Source organism: Cervus canadensis, chromosome 4, assembly GCF_019320065.1.
Source record: "Cervus canadensis isolate Bull #8, Minnesota chromosome 4, ASM1932006v1, whole genome shotgun sequence".
Lineage (NCBI taxonomy): Eukaryota > Metazoa > Chordata > Mammalia > Artiodactyla > Cervidae > Cervus > Cervus canadensis.
Genome location: NC_057389.1, coordinates 19,683,481 through 19,704,747, shown reverse-complemented (window position 1 = coordinate 19,704,747; position 21,267 = coordinate 19,683,481). Strand labels below are relative to the sequence as shown.

The 21,267-nt window shown below is 35.5% G+C and overlaps 1 protein-coding gene across 1 annotated transcript in view; it reads left to right on the top strand.

The window, feature by feature from the left end:
• ADGRV1 (adhesion G protein-coupled receptor V1) overlaps positions 1–21,267 on the top strand; it is a 541,109-nt gene that overhangs the window by 364,798 nt on the left and 155,044 nt on the right. The window contains exon 85 of the mRNA XM_043464669.1: positions 959–1,137. Coding sequence (XP_043320604.1) covers positions 959–1,137 — 179 coding nt within the window. The remainder of the gene's footprint in view (positions 1–958; positions 1,138–21,267) is intronic.

Genomic DNA, 21,267 nt, shown 5'->3' with positions numbered 1-21,267 from the left:
CTCTCTCTGCCATAATGTAGTTGAGGAAGGGGATTTAGCTAGTGGATAAGTATCATTGTGTGAAATACGTTTGATATGATTTCAGTGTTGTTTCTGTAATAAATGATAATTAAACATAAGTACTCTCATGGAAAAAGAACACTAGAAGGCAGACTATTTAAGTTCTAGATTTAACTTCCATACATGGCTAGTTGTGATTTGGGACCAAGAGTAACATTTCTAGGCCTCAGGTTCCTTCTGTCTGGAAAGGAAGATTCAAGAAGGTAAATAATTCTGTCATCTCTGCTACTGTTATAGTCCCAATGCCTAGATGGGCTTTAGAAATTTAGTATGCTCTCAATAATGTTTATCAAGTAAATGAATGAAAAAGAGAATATAAATTGAGAAAGAAAAATGGCCATAAAACCTAGCCCATCACAGTACATTTTTCTCTGTGCAAACATTGTTTGTTTACTTATCTGTCTCCCACTGGGAACTGAGACCTGGGGCTGTGGTCATGTCTCCCCATTCCCTGGAACAGTGTCTGATTCTACCACCTGATCAACAAGTAAAAAAATTGTTTAAAAGTCTGGAACAAAGGACCGTTTGCTTCATCATCCTCACGGAACTGTTCACATGGAAAGTAGGTTTGAATATCAGCGTGGGTTTCTTCAAGCACACATTTACAGAACAATGACAGTTGATTATGACTGAGAGTAAATCAAAACAAATGAAGCAAAATATAAAGTAACACAAATATACTGAGTATTTCCTAATGTTTTCAGACTTTTGGGATACCCTGAATGTCTTGTATGGAAAAAAAAATGAATGTGTGAACTAATTAAAAAATCAAGTCAGAACTTGAATCCGTGAGTAGATCCCGGCCCTTTGTCGGTCAGTAACTCTTGATGTCTCAGCCATGTGAGTGTGTGTCCTGAGATGTCAGACCTGCTCATTTTACATTCTCTTTTCTCCTTAGTCTGTGAATTTCTGGTACGTGCTGGTGATGAATGATGAACACACCGAAAGGCGCTATCTGCTCTTCCTCCTCCTGAGCTGGGGACTCCCAGCTTTAGTGGTGGTCCTCCTCATAGTCATTTTGAGAGCAGTCTATCATCAGAGCATGCCGCAGACCTATGGACTCATCCACGGTGACCTGTAAGTACATCCAGGGAGCGCCCACTGCCTCGTCAGCCCTAGTGTACCCGGCAACTCTACTGGTAGGTGGTGGGAGCCGCTGACTCGGGGTTCCGACTGAAGAAGCACCACGAAGACCTTTGTCTTCCTGCCACACCGTCTAAACCTCTCCTTCCTCTAATTCTCTCTTTAAATAAAGAACTGGTGCCTCTTCAGTCCCTTCGATAGACACCGTTTTTCTCAGGTGGGTTGATGTATCAAACAGTTCATAGCCATTTATATTGAGACCTCACCATAGTTTAGTTTGTTAGATTGTAACAAATTAAAAATACCTAGTGAAATCAGGGAACTATGAAAGTTTTGATCAAGAATGTGATCAGTGGAAACGTTTGAGTGTGGCACAGTTGTCTAAGGAGTCTGATGCTTTTGGGAGGGGGAGCAGATTTTGGCAGGTACCCTCATTCATAAGATGCCTAAATACAAAAAGACTGTCAGAGTGAATGGAGAGTGGCTACAGGAGAACATGGGAAGGAGCCATGGTCAACTAGGTCTTTCTGATAGGTTCTTGTTAAAGTTCTCTGTAGTCTTGAAATCTAACAGATCTTTATACATACATGTATATGCTTTGTCTTAATCCTGATTTTGGTATCTTACAACTTTGAGGACCACTCAACCCCTTCAAAAACCTTTGGAATAATAAAGGTTAATCAGCTCCCTTGGTGTAATGAGGATTCATATTCAGAGGAAAAAGTAACATTTGTTTGTTTGTTTGTTTTTCATTTATTTTTATTAGTTGGAGGCTAATCACTTTACAATACCTCAGTGGGTCTTGTCATACATTGACATGAATCAGCCATGGAGTTACATGTATTCCCCATCCTGATCCCCCCTCCCACCTCCCTCTCCATCCCATCCCTCTGGGTCTTCCCAGTGCACCAGGCCCGAGCACTTGTCTCCTGCATCCAGCCTGGGCTGGTGATCTGTTTCACTATAGATAATATACATGTTTCGATGCTGTTCTCTCGAAACATCCCACCCTCGCCTTCTCCTACAAAGTTCAAAAGTCTGTTCTGTACTTCTGTGTCTCTTTTTCTGTTTTGCATATAGGGTTATCATTAGCATCTTTCTAAATTCCATATATATGTGTTAGTATGCTGTAATGTTCTTTATCTTTCTGGCTTACTTCACTCTGTATAATGGGCTCCAGTTTCATCCATCTCATTGGAACTGATTCAGATGAATTCTTTTTAATGGCTGAGTAATATTCCATGGTGTATATGTACCACAGCTTCCTTATCCATTCATCTGCTGGTGGGCATGTAGGTTGCTTCCATGCCCTGGCTATTATAAACAGTGCTGCGGTGAACACTGGGGTGCACTTGTCTCTTTCAGATCTGGTTTCCTCAGTGTGTATGCCCAGAAGTGGGACTGCTGGGTCATATGGCAGTTCTATTTCCAGTTTAGATTTCTTTCTTAAAAGGTAACATTTGTAAGTGAGAAAGAATAGCCTGGTTGTAATCTTATGAGGACAGTAGTACCTCTTTATCTCACAGGTTATAGTGAAGAAAATAACTAGGTAATAGATGTGAAAAATCTTTTAAAATAAAAGCACTATATTAAGCAGAAATTATTTTAATGTCATTATTGCCTATGATCAGTTACAGTCATCCATTATATACTTAATGAATGCTTGTAATCCATGTTGCAGATACACTTCACACATGGGTCATCACATACTAATATCCCACACCCTGTTTGACCAAAGGATATTAACTATGTAATACAAACACACCTATTGAGACACCATATATAGTAATTTTGTCTTTTTATTTAAATTCAGTAAGAGTCCCTCATGCTCATTAATTTGTAGTATTACAACAATTTATTAAAATATAGTGTTATATTCTGTCCATATAAAATTCCTAAAGCCTGATCTTCTAGAAAGGAGTAGTTGTGTCTTTTTCCAATTATATAAGACATTTAAAAATTTTTTATTGGAGGGACTCCCCTGGTGGTCCAGTGGCTAAGACTTCATGCTCCTGATGCAGAGGACCTGGGTTTGATCCCTGGTCAGGGAAGTAGATCCCACCTGTCCCTACTAAGAGTTCACATGTTGCAGCTAAAGGTCCTGCATGCCTCAAGTAAGACCTAGCACAGCCAAATATGTAAATAAATGTTTTTAAAAAATAAAATAAATTTTATTGGAATATAGTTGATTTGCCATGTTGTATTAGTTTCAGGTGTGGAGCCAAGTGAATCAGTTATACATATACATATATCCCCTCTTTTTTTTTTTTTTTTTATTCTTTTCCTGGATAGACCTTTACAGAGTATTGAGTAGAGTTTTCTGTTCTGTCCAGCAGGTTCTTATTAGTTATCTATTTTATATATAGTAGTTTGTATATGTCAGTTCCAGTCTCTTAGTTTATCCCTCCCCTCCCCCATCCCCTTATGACCATAAGTTTGTTTTCTACATCTGTGACTCTCCTTCTGTTTTGTAAATAAGTTCATTATGACCTTTACTACTCTTGGCATTAATTTAAATCTTGGACTGCCAGGATTAATTTCAGAAAGTTCTGCATCTTTCTTTGTCAAATAACCATGAGACAAGTCCTGGTGGCCAGTAGCGTCTCTTTCATGAGCTCCCTTCAAGACAGGAGTTATTTGGTGGCAATTTTAGCATCACATATGTAGACACCCAGCCTGAATAAATGGGACCCAATGCAAGTGATGTTAATCAGAAGAAACTCCCTCTTGATGCTTCTAAAAGGATTTTTAAAGAGAGAAATAAACTGTTTATACATGAATGTCCAAATCAACCGAGTCTTAAAATATTTGCCTCTGAGGCCTTTGCAGAAAGTTCTTTATTATCAACTCAGCTATAATAAGTGAAATGTGAAATATATTAATCTTTTACCCAATCTTAATATTATAGGACTATTGAAACTTTGGTTAGTATAGGTTATTTTGCTGCTTCATTCACACATAATGTTCATGTGAATTTATTCCAGATTTTTAAAAAATTTGTATTTTTAGTATTACTTTAGTCTCAATGTAAGAAAGAATAATTACTATGTTATTTTTGTAAAATATTTATGTAAAATATGTTATGCTTATATAATCATTTAAAAACATGCCTTTCCTCTGGGGATGATAGGATTGTGGTTATAAAATAGTAGGACCTGTTGTGCAGTAGTTGTTTGTAGTAATACAACTTTTTTAGTTAAGAATTTTCCCTAAGTAGATCTCTAATGCATTAATATATTCAAGTTGTTACAATGCTTTTGTCAAATTTTAGAGCCAAGATTTTGATAATTACATAAAACCAGGAAGTGATCTCTCTTTTCCTATTAGCTGAAAAAGTTTACAAGTTTGGTGTTATTTCTTCTTTATTATTTTTGAAGAAGTCACACATGAAGCCAGCTAGGCCTCGTGTTTTCTTTGCAGGAAGACTTTTAATTACAGATTAATTTTTCTTTTAAGCATATAGAACTATTCATATTTTCTGTATGCAGTTCTTTCTGTGTCAATTTGATAAATTATCTTTTTTTCTAGGAATATTTCTATTTCATCTACCTATTCAAATTTTTTAGTGTTTGTGGAAACGAATCTGTTTTTCATTCTTGATATTAATAATTAGTATCTTCTCTCATTTTTTATCTCTAGATCAGTCTTGCTGTGAATATTGTTGTTTTTTCCCAAATTCAACTTTTGACTTCTTGATATTCTCAGTTGTGCATTTATTTTCAATTTCATTGCTCATTTTCTTAATTTATTTTTATTTTTAGGTTTTATCTCATTTTTCTTTTTTTATTTATTCTATTTATCTTATCCGCTTTGTTTACTATGTGTTGCTGCCAAGTCACTTCAGTCGTGTCTGACTCTGTGTGATCCCGTAGACGGAAGCCCACCAGGCTCTGCTGTCCCTGGGATTCTCCAGGCAAGAACACTGGAGTGGGTTGCCATTTCCTTCTCCAATGCATGAAAATGAAAAGGGAAAGTGAAGTTGCTCAGTCATGTCCGACTCCCAGTGACCCCATGGACTGCAGCCTACCGGGCTCCTCCGTCCATGGGATTTTCCAGGCAAGAGTACTGGAGTGGGTTGCCATTGCCTTCTCCTACTATGTGTTAGGTACTATGTATTTATTTTATTTATCTAAAAGAAATTTCCCCAGATTTATGGAGATATAATTCACATATATAATTTTATAAGTTTACGGTATCCAATGTGATGATTTGATACTCACATCTGTTGTGAATTAATTATCACAATAAGATTGGTTAACACTTCCATTACCTCACATAATTACTGTGTGTGTGTGTGTGTGTGTGTGTGGTAAGAACATTTAAGATTTCTTCTCAAAAAAAAAAAAAAAAAAGATTTCTTCTCTTAACTTGCAAGTACATAATACATTATTGTTGAATGTAGCCACCATGCTGTACATTGGATCCCCAGAACTTATTTATAGCTAGCAGTTTGTGCCTTTTGACCATCTCTCCACTTTTCCCATTCTTGGGTCACAGCAGCCACCATTCTAATCTCTGTTTCTATGAGTTCAACTTTTTTTAAACATTCCTCATATAAATAAGGTTTATAATATCTATCTTCCTCTGTCTAAATTATTTCACTTAGCATAATGCCCTCAAGATCTATCCGTGTTGTTGCACATGGCAGGATTTCCTTTCTTGTGACCGAATAGTAATGTAGTGTATTGTATATATTGCAATATATATCTCACATGTTTACCCATTCATTCATAGACAGATTCTTAGGTTGTGTCTATATCTTTGCTACTGTGAATAACACTGCTATGAACATGGGGGTGCAGATATCTCTTCACAATCCTGATTTCATTCCCTCTGTGTACATACCCAGAAGTGGGATTGGATCTTATAATAGTTCTATTTTTAACTTTTTGAGGAACCTCCATACTGTTTTCTATAGTGATGGTAACAATTTGTATTCCCACCAACAGTTTGTGATCTTTATTATTTCCTTCCTTCTGCTAACTTTGGGCTTCTAGTTCCTTGAGGTTTAAAGTTAGATTGTTTGTTTGAGATCTTTCTTTTTTCTTCATGTAGGTTTTTATCACTATAAACTTTATCTTAGAATTGCTTTTGCAGCATCCCATGAGTTTGGTTTATTGTTTTCCATTTTTCAGATTTTTTAAAAAATTTCCCTTTTGATTTTTTCTTTGACTCATTGGTTGCTTAGGAGTGTATTGTTTAATTTCCACATATTTGTGAATTTTCCAATTTTATTCCTAGTAGTAATTGATTTCTACTATAGTTTCATACTATTGTGGTTAGCAAAGATACTTGATATGATTTGAGTATTTTTAAATCTGTTGACTGATTTTGTGGTCTAACATATGATCTATCCTGGAGAATGTTCTATTTCCTTCTCTTTATCCTTTATGAGTCTACTGTAGATTTTGCCTCATGGTTACCATGAAGCTTACATAAAATATCTTACTGATATAATGTTAAATTTTATACTAATAACAACTTCATTTACATATAACAACTGCTTTTACTTCTTCCTTTTACTTTTTGGGGTCACACTTTACATCTTTTTATATTGTGTATTTATTAACAAATTAATGCAGTATAGTTATTTTTAATACTTCTGTCCTTTAACCTTTTAAATAGAGTTACATGGTCAACACATTGCCTAATTACTATATCAGAACATTCTGAATTTGACTGTATGCTTACCTTTACCAGTATGTTGTATATTTTCATATGTTTTCATGTGAGTAATTAGTGTCCTTTCTTTTCAGCTTAAAGAACTCCTTTCAGCTTTTCTTGTAAGGTGAGCCTGGTAATGATGAATTCCTTTGGTCTGTCTTTTCTAACTGACAGCTTTGCCAAGTAGGGTATTGTTGGTTGGTAGGTTTCTCTTTCAGCACTGTGAATATATCATTCCACTCTCTCCTGGGATATCTCTTAGGTCTCTGCTGAGAAATCCACAGATGGCATTATGGAGATTCCCTTGTAGGTTACAAGCTTTTTTCTCTCTTGCTGCTTTTAAGATTCTTTCTTTGTCTTTGATTTTTGATAGTTTTATTCTGTGTTTTTTTGGAGAAGTCTCTATAAGTGTAGTTTGGGGACATCTATTATTTGTCCCCAAATAATATTGTCCCCATCTATTATTTACTCAGAAGTCCAATAAACATCTTTACCAGATGACACGTGACTAACTTATATTCAGCAAGGTTAAAATTAATCTCTTAAGTATGTGCTTTGACCTACAGTCTCTATGAAAAGTCCACTGTCTTCCAGGGTTCTCAAGCTGTGAACTTGAGAGTTTTTCTACTTTTTTCCCCACATTTCACATCCTGTTAATCACAAATTGTTTCCTAGCCCAACTCCTAAATGTTTTCCTAATCTACTTCATCATTTTCATTTCTTATTTCATCATCGTCTCTTCAGTTCATCTGTGTCATCTTTGTCTAGTCTGTTGGATTACCTTTTAACTTGTGTTCTTATCTCAATTTCTTCCTTTTATAACCCATCCACTAAATTTTGAAATATGGAAATGATTATATAACTCTGATGCTTAAAATTAAAGTTATTTTTCATCACCTCAAGGTCATGGATGTTAGGTTATCCACAGTTGACTCTAAACTATTAAACCAGCTTTTTTTAGCACCCTTCCCATCCATCCGTTCTGGTTACCCTTTGTAACTAAGTTACTTGATATTTCCCGTGGTCTTTTATGCCTGTGAAGTGAAAGTTGCTCAGTTGTGTCTGACTCTTTGCAACCCCATGGACTATACAGTCTTGGAATTCTCCAGGCCAGTATACTGAAGTGGGTAGCCTTTTCCTTCTCCAGAGGATCTTCCAAACTCAGGGATTGAACCCAGGTCTCCCACATTGCAGGCAGATTTATGCCTGTACCTTTAACTATGTCTTCTATATCTCAAATGCTTTCCTTATGTCTGCCCCCCAAATACCTGCTTTTCCCTCTAAACACCAGCTTAAATATCAGCTGTTTGAAGTATCTATTTTCAGATTAAAAGCACTACCTCATATATACTCTTGGTAGACTCAGAACTTTTCTAAATCCTGTGATTGTACCAATCATACTATGTTATGAATATTTGATGAAGTGTTATCTATGCAAATTGAAATTCAACCTGGAGGTCAGTGATTACTTCCAGAATATATGATAAAAACAATAAATTTATGAAGAATGTAGGGTTTAACTTTTCCCTTGATGGAAGTAACTGAACCAGAAAAAAGAAAAGCCTTAACAACCAAGGTAAGTGTATACAAATGTGGGTTTAGAGAAAACTTTCATGCTTTCTCTGTGCAATAATATATGTATAATAAAATTTTACACAGTAAAATTATTAGCAAAATGTATCTAAAATACTTGTATGTGTGTTAGTCTCTCAGTCATGTCTGACTCTTTGCGACCCCATAGACTCTAGACCCCTGGGCTTCTCTGTCCATGGAATACTCCAGGTAAAAATGCTGGAGTGCGTTGCCATGCCCTTCTCCAAGGGATCTTCCTGACCAATGGATCGAACCCAGGTCTCCTACATTGCTGGAAGATTCTTTACCATCTGAGCCACCTGGGAATCCCTGTTCTAAAATACCTGGAAGTCACCAAATGATACTGATGTCTCAACATCTTAAATACTGTGTGAGACTTGTTGTATCTTATAAGGAAAAAGTTTTCTTATACATGTATGATAGATAAAATTATAATTCATCAATACCATTGGATTTTTGAATCTAGACCTAAATTGCACAACATGATTTGGAGAAAGATTTTAAAGAGCCTATAAAATATTAAATTTACTTTTGTCTATGAAATAGAGCACCCAGTATAGACTTGTTACTGCTTCTTTGTCACTGAGTCAGGTAATCCTATGAATCTATGAAAAGTTATACTATACTCAAAGTTAACAAAAGAAGACTTCTATACTTTAAAGATGTTTTTTTAAAAGATATTTTCATAACTTTTTGAAAATTGTGCTAGAAACTCCTCTAATTGTTTTTTAATCTTAAAATTGAATAGTGCTTAACACTGATAAATGAAATCTATCCTTGATTGATTTCCATTAGTTACCAGATATAAGGCTATTGAGAATACCCAGAGATAGTCCCTATTGAGTGGTTTATATTTAGTGTCTTTGGAAGTAGCCACCTATTTTTCTTAAATTGGCTTCTCAGCTGCTTTAGGGAAAGGAAAAAATCTGAAGAAGAATCTCTAGCTTTATCATACCAAGGGCAGAGGAAAGAGAGTCTAGCCCTGAGTCAGGAGCCAGGATGGAAGTCAAGGGAATATGGGCCTGAGAAATTGTCCCTAAAGACATATTTGCTATTAATCTGGGGCCAAAGTTATGTGATTGTGGAAGGGTAAAATGACTGAGAATGAGTTGCCAGAGGGGAGGACTTATTTATCTAAATACTTACTTATCTCAATATTCCAATATTCCTACCTCTGAGCTCTAAGACCCTGACAGATTAATAAATGTCAATAACAGTAAAAGTGATTTAACGGTAATAGGTTGTTTTGTACTTCCCAATCACTTGCATTTTTCTCTTTCTTGCTAAGTTGTATTAATTCAAACCTAAAGAAAAATCAGCAAATTACTTATTGAGTAGCTATTAATATTATGTGCTAAAGTGTAACTGAATTCTCTTCTATTTAAGCTAAGTGTTTGCTTGTGATTAAAAAAAAATACCTAACAATTTAAAAATCGATTGCTTTTTTTTTTTTTTAGTTTTTCAGTATTTTAGTTTCTTAGTATGTTTGGTATCATGTTTTATTTTCAATATTCTTAGCAAATCTTAATTATAACCTATTCTGATTATCCTGCTCCTGAACTGAATTACCTGTTTTATAAATAACACAGTCCTCTGAAAACAATCTAATTTTGCTAGCTATATTAGGAGAAATCTTGTTAACAGGGAGGACAAATCTGTATACTCTAAATTAGAACTAAATAGAAGTAATGGTGCTGTATGGGGCATATGATATTATGTGAGAGTCTTTATTTTTATTGAAGTTCTTAAAAAGAGAATCATAAAAAAAAATTTGTGAATGTGGGAAGCCTATTTACCTGTCATCTTAGAGAAAGTTAGAGAAAATCATCTTAGAGAAAATCATCTGAGGATTAGAGAAAATTGGTGTAAGTCTATGGAAGAGAGATGTTGTCAGGATCTCTTCATGGATTTTCTCAGGTGGTGGTATATTATTGCACATGGGTGTGTGTGTACACACACAGAGAGAAATGCATGAATAGAAATAGCAGCATTCTACTAGCATTTTTCATTTATTCAGAACTCCAAAATAAAGAAATATTGAGTGTATGCTTCCCCACAAGGTCTTGGAATCATGGAACCAAGGGGTTGGAAAATCTCCAGCTTGCCTTAATAAACTTCCAGTCATGTCCTCAAAAGCATATCATGATTCAGGCTCCTGTTCAAAGACTCATTAGCTTCTTGAACTTCTTATTCTAAACACACTCAGTTTATCTGACCTTTCACAGCTGCTGATTATACAACTCATTCTACCACCGTTACCTCATTCTCTTAGCTCATGTTAGCTTTAGCTCCCCTAACACCAGCTTCAGCTTTTCTGACTATTGCTGTATCTCTATGAGAAAAATTCCAACTGGTGCTTTGTCTTACATTCCTCATGGCTTCTCTTAAGTTCCTGGATTCTCTTCTTCACAGAGAAAGGGGAATGTAGCTGAAAAGGGAACTTGATAAAGCATTGCTTCCGGTGTCCATTCAATCCTTGAGTAATCTTTACCGCATCACTGACAAATGTTCATTCACTTTATATTTGAACTGCTCTGTGAGAAGGCAAGTATTTCCTCTCAGGGCTTTTCACACAGAGTAGAAATCTTTTAGATTCTGGCTCAAAAATCTATTTGCCGGACTCACACCAAAAAAACCCTAAACATTTCATATTAATGATCTTCCATTTTGTCCCTATTCTTTTGCTTCTAAGCTAAACATTTCCTATTTGTTCAAATATTTCCACATAAAGCATGCTTCTGTGTGTCTTTTCATTATCTTAGTAGCTCTCCTCTGTACTTGTTCTATCTATCTGTATCAGTCGTCTTCTACATTTTATTTTTGAAAGAATTTTAAACACAGACAAGTTGAAAAAAATAAGTTCACATATATCCTTCACTCAAGGACATATGTATACCTACTTATATAACCATAGTACAATGTTCAAAACCAGGAAATTAACTATGAGAAAACGCCCTTAACAATATTGCAAACATTCTTCAGATTTTACCAGTTTTCGGCATCTTTGGAGACAAGCGTGTGGTTTTATTAGTGTATCTCAATATACTAACATGATCTATGATATTTATTAGATGGCGCATACCTACCATGCATGGAAGACATCCATCTTGGTCATTAATGTGGAGTTGGATTCTCTTTATTTATTTTTCATTTAGTATTATTTTATCACTGTTCATGAGTGATGCTGATCTATTGTTCTTTTCCCCTTTGCACTGCCTTTATTTGGTTTAGGTAACAGTGTCTGTGAATATGTGTCACACGTAAGGTAATAATTACATGTAATTATTAGCCAAGCCTGGCTAAATATTATTGACCTCATGAATTCCTGAAGGGCGGCTTATCATTTTACTACCTCCAGTTATTCTGAAACTATTATTTCAATTATTCCTGTCCTTTTGTTTTGCATCTTTGACATTAGAATTGCAAGTAATACATTCTCTAATATTTATGAAATTTAACTTTTATCAACCTAAGGTAGAATTAGGTTTGTTTTGCTTTCTTTTTTTGTCATAAATGAGAAAAAAAATGCCTCTAAAGCTTGCAGTTTTCTATGTATGATACTCTCTCATTTAGTTTAGGCTGATGTAACAGAATACCATTGACTACTGGTGACTTGGAGAAGGAAATGACAACCCATTCCAGTATTCTTGCCTAGAGAATCCCATGGACAGAGAAGCCTGGTGGGCTAAAGTCCATGGGGTCACAAAGAGTCGGACATGACTGAAGCGACTTAGCACACACAGGTGACTTAAGCAAGACATTTATTTCTCACAGTTCTGGAGGCTGCAATTCCCAATCAGAATGCCAGCAGGGTCAGGTTCTTGGTGAGGGCCATCTCAACTGGTCTTGCCCTCACATGGCCTTCCTTAGTGCATGTGGAGAGAAATTCTGTGTTTCCTCCTTATCTTTATAAGCACATTAATCCCATCACAAAGCACCACTCTGTGGCCTAATCTAACAGTAATTATTTCCCAAAGGTGCCACTTCCAAATACATCACATTGGGAGATACAGTTTCAACATATGAATTTGGGGGAAGGAAAGACACAGGCATTCAGTCTAAAGCTGGTCTTTTTATAGTTTATCTAAGTATCTATTTAGTTCCTGGAAATCCTTTTAGGGAAGATCACAAGCTGTGAAAAATAATAGAACATTAACTTCATCTATGTTGAAAGATGAAGAAATGTTTTCTTCTATATTCAGAAGCAATTAGATTTATTCTAATATTATTCTCAGAGTTCAGTTCAGGTCAGTCCAGTCGCTCAGTCATGTCCGACTCTTTGTGACCCCATGGACTGTAGCATGCCAGGCCTCCCTGTCCATCACCAACTCCTGGAGTTTACTCAAACTCGTGTCCATTGAGTCGGTGATGCCATCCAACCATCTCATCCTCTGTCGTCCCCTTCTCCTTCCCGCCTTCAATCTTTCCCAGCATCAGGGTCTTTTCAAATGAGTCATCTCTTCACATCAGGTGGCCAAAGTATTGGAGTTTCAGCTTCAACATCAGTCCCTCCAATGAACACCCAGGACTGATCTCCTTCAGGATGGACTGGTTGGATCTCCTTGCAGTCCAAGGGACTCTCAAGAGTCTTCTCCAACACCACAGTTCAAAAGCATCAATTCTGCACTCAGCTTTCTTTATAGTCCAACTCTCACATCCATACATGACTATTGGAAAAACCATAGCCTTGACTAGACGGACCTTTGTTGGTAAAGTAATGTCTCTGCTTTTTAATATGCTGTCTAGCTTAGTCGTAACTTTTCTTCCAAGGAGTAAGCGTCTTTTTGTTTCATGGCTGCAGTCACCATCTGCAGTGATTTTGGAGCCCAGAAAAATAAAGTCTGCCACTGTTTCCACTGTTTCTCCATTCTCAGAGTAGTGTCAAATAAATATTCTTATTTATGATTATTTCAGGGGTATCAATAATATCTTTTCCAAGTCTCCATGCTCATTATAATAACAATATAATGATAGATAACCTCACCTATAACTTCATATGAAAGATATTGGTACATATTTTTCTGCCTTTTTTCTGTGTGTATTCTAATACTTATATATGCACTTGGTCATACACACATACATGCACACTTGGAACAAAAACAGGAATGTTCTATTTTGCAATCTACTTTTTTCAAGTATTTCTTTTTTTAAAAGTATTTTATTATTCTTACTGTTATTTTATTTATTTTTATCTTCTGCTCCTGCTGCCTGGCGTGTGGAATCTTAGTTTCCCAACCAGGGATCAAACCTGTACCCTCTGTATTGGAAGCACAACCTTAACATCTGGACCAGCAGGGAAGTTCCATGCAGTCTCATTTTTATATATGGGACAATTTTGTATATCAGTATATATCAATCACATTTTGTACTACAATATTATATTTATTTCGCCAACCTTCTATTGGTAGACTTTTCCATTTTTTCTTTGTAACATAGTTGTAATGAACTTCCCTATATAGGTATCTTTGTATACTTGTGTTATTGTTTGCCATAGGATGCATTTTGAGCAGTGGGATGACTCATTCAAGGAAGACATAAAATTTTGTACTTTAAAAGATAGTACTAAAGTGTTTTCCAAAAATGACACACACAAAATGTGACAGAGCCTGTTACAGCACGTTCTTGACAACTCTGGGCATTATAAAATATTTTTCAGTACTTGCCAACATGAGATATATATGTTTATATATACATGTAAGGATAGATATGTTTTATAGGTTTATACACATAGGTGTTTTTATCTATCTATTCACCACTCAACAGCCTCTGGTGCTTTGGCTTAGTCACTTGGTTGTGTCTGGCTTGTTGCAACTCATTGAGTTTCAGGCTCCTCTCTCCATGGGATTTTTCAGACAAGAATACTGGAATGGGTTGCCATTTCCTTCTCCAGGGGATCTTCCCAACCCAGGGATTGAACCTGGGTCTCCTGTATTGCACACGGATTTGTTACCAAGTGAGCCACTCACACATATACTTTAATAGCTTCATTTATTTTGTATCAGACATTATACTAAGTACATGTGTACATTTCTATATCATTTATATATTTATTTACCATTTTATTTCTTTTGTGACTTGCTTGTTCATCTTTCTCTGTTAATTTTTCTGATTGTTCATCTTTTCCAATAATTTGAAGAGATTTTTTTTTTTTTTTGGACTTGTTTTCCTTTTCAGTTGTTTTGGAAGTGAGGTGCACTAGATTAGGCCTATTAGCTTTTGTCTTCCTTGAATTTTTATTTCTCTATTAACACATCTGTCTGTTTGTAAGGAAAATTTCCATTTTAATGTGTGAGATAAGACTTTGTGAGATATCAGACTATTTCAGAGAATTATTTTAAGTGTTTTGTGTGCTAATTAAATTTCCAAGTACAATAATAGTACAGTTAACATGGTGGGACATTTAAAGTGATTTACTCGGGGTCACGATGGTGAAAATGTGTTGCCACAAGGCTCTCAGTCTGTGTTCCTCCTAATTTATTAACTAGAGGCAGAATCAGGAAGAATAATGATTACTTTTTAATACAGGAGTGCTAGAAATTTAGGCATCTGAAATATCAAACTGAATAAAGCGTTAGGAAAGAAAAGAGGTGGTTGTAAAACTGCAGGAGATGGAGTTGTAATGAGAGATGCTTGTGAATTGCATTTCATTTTGCTTATTTCCTTTAAAACTTTTACATATAAAATGGAAGAGTTGATCAGCTTTCATTTTCAGATGCTCTGTGTTACAAGGTATCTTATAATGTATCAAAAACTCTCATTTGGAAAACTAAGAAAGCTCATACAACCACAAATGGTCAAGCCTGTATTAGTTCAGGAAACAAATCAATTATTTATAGAGGAAGTTTTGTTGACGTCTCTAATGAAAAAGGAAATGCCCACAAATACAAACAATTTGTCCAACAGGATATTTAGTGACTAAAGGAAACTATTCCTGGCTCAAGAGAATATTTTGACAGTTGATTTGGGGGTGGTATTTTCTAGCTTTTAGCTTTTCAAGAGCAAGGAATCTGCTTGTTATTTTTTTCCCTTAAAATAATCTTTTTTATTGTAAAATTAATCATTTTAGAAATTATGGAAAACTTAGAAAATGTAATTTTAAAAGTCAGATTATTCCTATCATTCAAATATTAGCACTTCTAGTTGTATGTGTGTTTCTATCTAATTTATAGATTTTTTATTTTATAATGTAAAATTGAGGTCACACAGTTTTATCTCCTTATTTCCCTTAATATTGCATCATTAGATTTTCCCATGCCATTGGTATAGTGTGTTAGTCGCTCAGTCGTGTCCAGCTCTTTGTGATCCCATGGACTGTAGCCCATCAGGCTCCCCTGTCCGTGGGATTCTCCAGGCAAGAATACTGGAGTGGATTGCCGTTTCCTTTTCCAGCCATTGGTATACCTCCATGTTTTAATGGCATCACACAATATCTGTCTCAAGATAGACTTTATCATAGTGTATTTACCATTCTCCAGTATTGAACATTTAAGTTCTTTCCTTACTTCATTTTTAATATTTAAAAGGTCTGCAGTAAGTGTGCTGTGTCACATTTCTACATCACAGATTTCTTGAAATTATTGGATTAAAAATATGAAATATTTAGAAGTATTGCCAAACCGTCATCCAGAAAGGTTGAAAATTCTTAATGATATTTCTGGAGAGTCCCAGTCTCCCAACAACAGTGCTGGTCTTGATTGTGAGCTTTATGGTTTTGATAGGTAAATGTAGTTCATTAAACTTTTCCAGAGATACAGAACCAATAGGGTATAGACAGGCGATAGATAAAGAAAGAAAGAAATTTACTGTTAGTGATTGACTCATGACATTACAGAGGATAGCAGTTACCAAGATCTGCAGGCAAAGTCAGCAAGTTGGAGACCTAGGAGAGCTAATCGTGTGATTCCAGTTCAGAGGCTGGCAGGCTTGAGACCTCAGAAGAGGTGATGTTTCAGTTGGTGTCTGAAGGCAGGAAAAAAGCCAGTGTCCCAGTTCAAAGACCATCAGGTAGGAAGAATTCTCATAAGGAAAAACAGTCTACTTTACTCTGTTTATCTACCAATTTAAATACTAATCTTATCAAGAAACACCCTCATAAACATAGGCAGAATAATATTTGACCAAATATCTGGGCATCCCATGGCCCAGTCAAGTTGACAAATAAAATTAGCCATCACATGCAGTGATGTATTATTGTTTCTGTTGCTGGTTCCTTAATGAAACCAGAGTTTGAGTACATTTTTATATACTTGGCCATTCTTACTTCTCTCATAAATTGTTCATGTTCTTTGTTTTTCTGTTTTTTTTCCCTTAGATTTGAGAGCTTTGTTCCTATTAAAGATAATTATCCTCTATAGTATTTGATGAAATATTTGTCACAACTTCATGTGATTTACATTTTTAATTTGTAGTAAAACCTGTCTGTCTTTTCCTGAAATATGCATCTTGTATGCTTAGAAAAGTTTTGTGTTCTTTCAACATGAATACTTATTTCTTCCTAAATTTCAGAAAATTTTTCTTCAGTTGCATCCTTATCCTTTCTGTTTCTTTCCATTTAGGGAGGTTCTTTATTTCCTAAATACCACCTAACTCATAGGATCCTCATATCTCCCATAAATGCATTATATTCTCCCTAATTTCTTTTCCCTTTGTGTTTTTTCATCTCAAATATTTTCTACTTTTTGATAATTTAGTTGCTTGCTATATTTTTTATTTCTTATGCTCTTAACTAATTTAATATTTTTTCCAGATGTTATTTTTCACATCAGAACTCTGGAAATAATTTATTATTATTATCTAACATTTTTTATTACAGAGATTAGCCATTAGATTTTTCCATTCAGGTAAATGTATTCTTCACCTTGGATGCTTGTAGATCTTTAACATTTTATTTCCGTAATGTAAAAATTGGGGCTGAATGTATATGGTTGTAGCTTTTTTTTGCCTTTAAATGTGTTACTTGGATTCTTAGCTCCACAGACATAGTGTGTGCTCTGCTCCTCTGACTTTTCCAATCATATGTATTTTCTTTGCTCTTTTCCCATTCTTCTAGAATCAGAGATACCAAAGTATTGTGAGTACGGATCACTGTGCCTTGTCTTCTGTGATCACAAGAATCACCCTTTTTTAATTGTTTTCAGTTCTTTGACTTTCCCCATGCATTCTGCCACAGCTTCTCATGTTTGAAGGCCCTGTCAGTCAGTTGAGTTTCAGCATTGTCATTCTGCTCATCCTGGCTTCCAAGGCAGATTTCAGTTGTTACATATTCTCCCCCATTTCTTTTGCTTCTTTGACAGTTCCTTCAGACAGCATTCATCTGGGCCTTATTTTACTTCTTTTCCTTAGGCTTTGCCTTCCTTCTTAATTCTATTTAAGTTCTAAGCAGTTAAAAAAATTTTTTTTCTGGACTCTTAGCAGTTTTCAATATCAGTATCTTTTTAAAGAGGTTTCACTACTTCTTCTTATGTATCCTGTGTTGATGCTTCAAAAATTATTTACTCATCCTGGAATGAGATTTCCCTGGAGCCTTGCGTGGTCCAATACACAAATCTGTGAAGGTTTGCTCTGGTTGCTTTGTTCTTAGTTAGAATCTTCTTTTTAAGTATAGAAGCTGATTTAAGGTCCATGTACATACTAACAGCCCGATTAATGATAATGTGTAGCATTTATCCATTGCAGGTCTATGGGATAGCATGGCATTTTCATCTACCTACATAGCCTGGTTGTCTGCCACTTTAAGCAAATAGAATACATGAAAAATGTCAGCCCCCAGTAGGCATTGCTGTCAAGGTTGTTCCTGTCTCTATACCTGTGAAATATATCTTTCCTAGGAAATAATACTTCTCAGACTACTACACCCAATACAGTCCCCTTTATTTCCATTGTTGCTGTAGATTTGGTGAACTGCAGGCTTGGAAATAATGGCTGAAGGTCATTAGTATCAACTGGATTGGTGGACTAATGGCAGGAGGAAGAGAACTCTGGCTATCTTACAAGGAAATTCTGTGAGATGCTTAGCTTACTAGTGATGGAGACCCTGGCTCTTATTAGCTAAATGAATGCCATGTAGCTCATGGCATGGGTAACTTGTTTCTTCAAGTTACAGAGAAATTAAGGTGCAAAGCTTGAAAAAATTATGGATAATGCAGCTGGGATTAAACCCAGTGGGTCTACTTATCCATAACTCCATAGCAGCTCTATCATACTGTAAATTCTGTTCTGCTTAAAAGAGAGTAACTGAGGATATTTTATATTGAGTACCTGATAATTTTTCAGAAGGTAGAGGAAGCAGTAAGCAAGCGTGACATAATTCTGTTCAATTTGAGAAATAGAAACAATAAGATCCAGCAGATATCAACCTTTACCAGATGGATCCCTTGATAAACAGAGAAGGAAAGCCTGAACATAATTAGATATGTGTGCACACTAAAATTTAGGAAGCTCAGTTTGGAAACACTCCGACAAAAATTAGATAATATTTCATGACCAGAGACTCTGAACGGAAATACAGTGTTAGAGGAATTAAAGTTTTAAAAATTAAATGGAATGGTTGCAATAATTTTAAAGGGGAAAAAGGGAAAGAGAGTCATCAAAGTCTATGGGGTATGTGTATTCTTTCTGGTAGACTCAGATGAACAAGGACAGGCATGGTGAAGGAGAGTAGGAAAGCATCATTAATAGAAAAAGAATGGCCAGTGCAAGAAAAAGGGAAGCTTAGACCTCGAATGACATGAGACTTGAGAAAAAAATGATAAAATGACAACTGGAGGGAGAGAGGGGCCATTTAAAGTTATTGTTCTGGTTAAAGATACACTCAACAGTGGGGAAAACATCTACTATAGGAAAGCATTTAATATTAGAAAAAGAAAACATGATTAAGGTAGTTTGGTTTTAACTTTCTCTGTCAAGTAGAAGGAATCTCTAGAGGGAGAAAAAAGACTACTGGTAAAAGACTTGAAATCCCAAAGAAGTGAACTGATTGTAGGAGCACCAAAGTGTCTAAAAAACTTCACATTTCTCTTCCTGCTTTGATGATGATATTCAAATATGAGAGAATTTGCTGAATGGACACTAAGTGATACAGGGCAGTTAGGTAACAGAAAACAAATGGAGAATATGCAGATATTTCCCCCAGTTTCATAAATTGGACTCTCCTTCTTCCTGGTCGTGAAAAAAGTTACCAAAATATCTTTTCTTTTTCTTTCATTTTAAATTACTTTTTTTATTACTTTACACAGATAAAATTTCTTAAATCTAGTTAGACAAATCAACCTCAGATACTTATATTTTGCTTCCTGTTTTAAAAATCTATATAGCTAATTGATTTTTATCTGATTACAGTCATCATACTTTTCAGGAAAAGGGTTTAAGCACTGTATTGCCAATAATCAGTAATTGTACGTTCTTCACTTTAATGAGACTATGACTAGATTTTCATCATTAAGCATAATTGCTTCTCAGTGGTACATGGATGAAAACACTCAGACATATATATACACATTCCTTTATCAGACTGGAATGTTCGACTTTACTTAGTATGCACTAAAATTTTAACTGGATTCATAGCTAAAATTCAGGGGATTTCTCCTTCCCAGTGTCCTATTTTTTTTCTTTTTGACAGAAAGAAAACTAGGGGAATTTCTTACCTTCAGATAAGTATCTCTTCAAAACATCTTCTTAAATTGATTCCTTAGGAGCACTTAGAAAACAGAAAGTGATGATAAACTATGTATACTTTTATATCAATTTCCTTTATAAAGGATGTGTCTATATATCAGGAGAATGCTATAAATATTGTAAACTATGACATATGTTCCTATTATTTTGTTAAGGACATGATAGTAAAATATGGACTGGATATGGTTAAGTTGTTTTCAGTTCAGTTCAGTCGCTCAGTCGTGTCCGCCTCTTTGCGACCCCATGAACTGCAGCACGCCAGGCCTCCCTGTCCGTCACCAACTCCCGGAGTCCACCCAAACTCATGTCCATTGAGTCCGTGCTGCCATCCAGCCATCTTATTCTCTGTCACCCCCTTCTCCTCCCGCCTTCAATCTTTCCCAGCATCAGTGTCTTTTCCAGTGAGTCAGCTCTTCACATCAGGTGGCCAAAGTATTAGAGTTTCAGCTTCAGCATCAGTCCTTCCAGTGAACACCCAGGGCTGATCTCCTTTAGGATGGACTGGTTGGATCTCCTTGCCTGCTTAAATAAATGTATCTGAAGGGTATTGATTTAATAATTTGTTTTGAATTCTGAAGTTAAAGTGAAATGCAAAACACAGCCTGTCAGGAAAAGAATGGCCATGATGGTTAGGAGGATGTCAAGTGACATTATGTAGGGGTTTATGAGTAGAAGCAGGGCCTTGTTATGAAAGAATAGTCTTAGGGGACACAATAGAGCTTTCTTCAAATGTGTGAAGAACTGACATAACAAAAAGGGAGACCGGGAGAGTCAAGCTTTGATGGAAAGCTAATTAAATGACCTCTAAAGTTCTTCTACTCTCAGTGGTTTCTAATTTGATTCTTTTTCATAAATCTGAAATACTGATGTGGTTTCTTTAATTTCTTTTAAATATAACACACTGCATTCAACCCTACACTAAAAAGCAGACTTTGTATGCTTTTTCAGAATTCATTTTAAACTTAAAGCTTATTTATGTGCTAGTTTTAGAGTAAATGCTCAGTTAATACTCAGTGAATAAATTTGGCTGGCTGATTTACTTTAAGATTGTACTTGTTGCTAAAATATCACTTAGGATATAATTCACAACCCCAAAATGAACATTTCCTATGGGGAAAAAGACATGCCAAGATACTCATAAAAGAGAAATTTAGCAGTAATTTTTTAAAAAATCTGTTTTGAAAGCATTCAGAA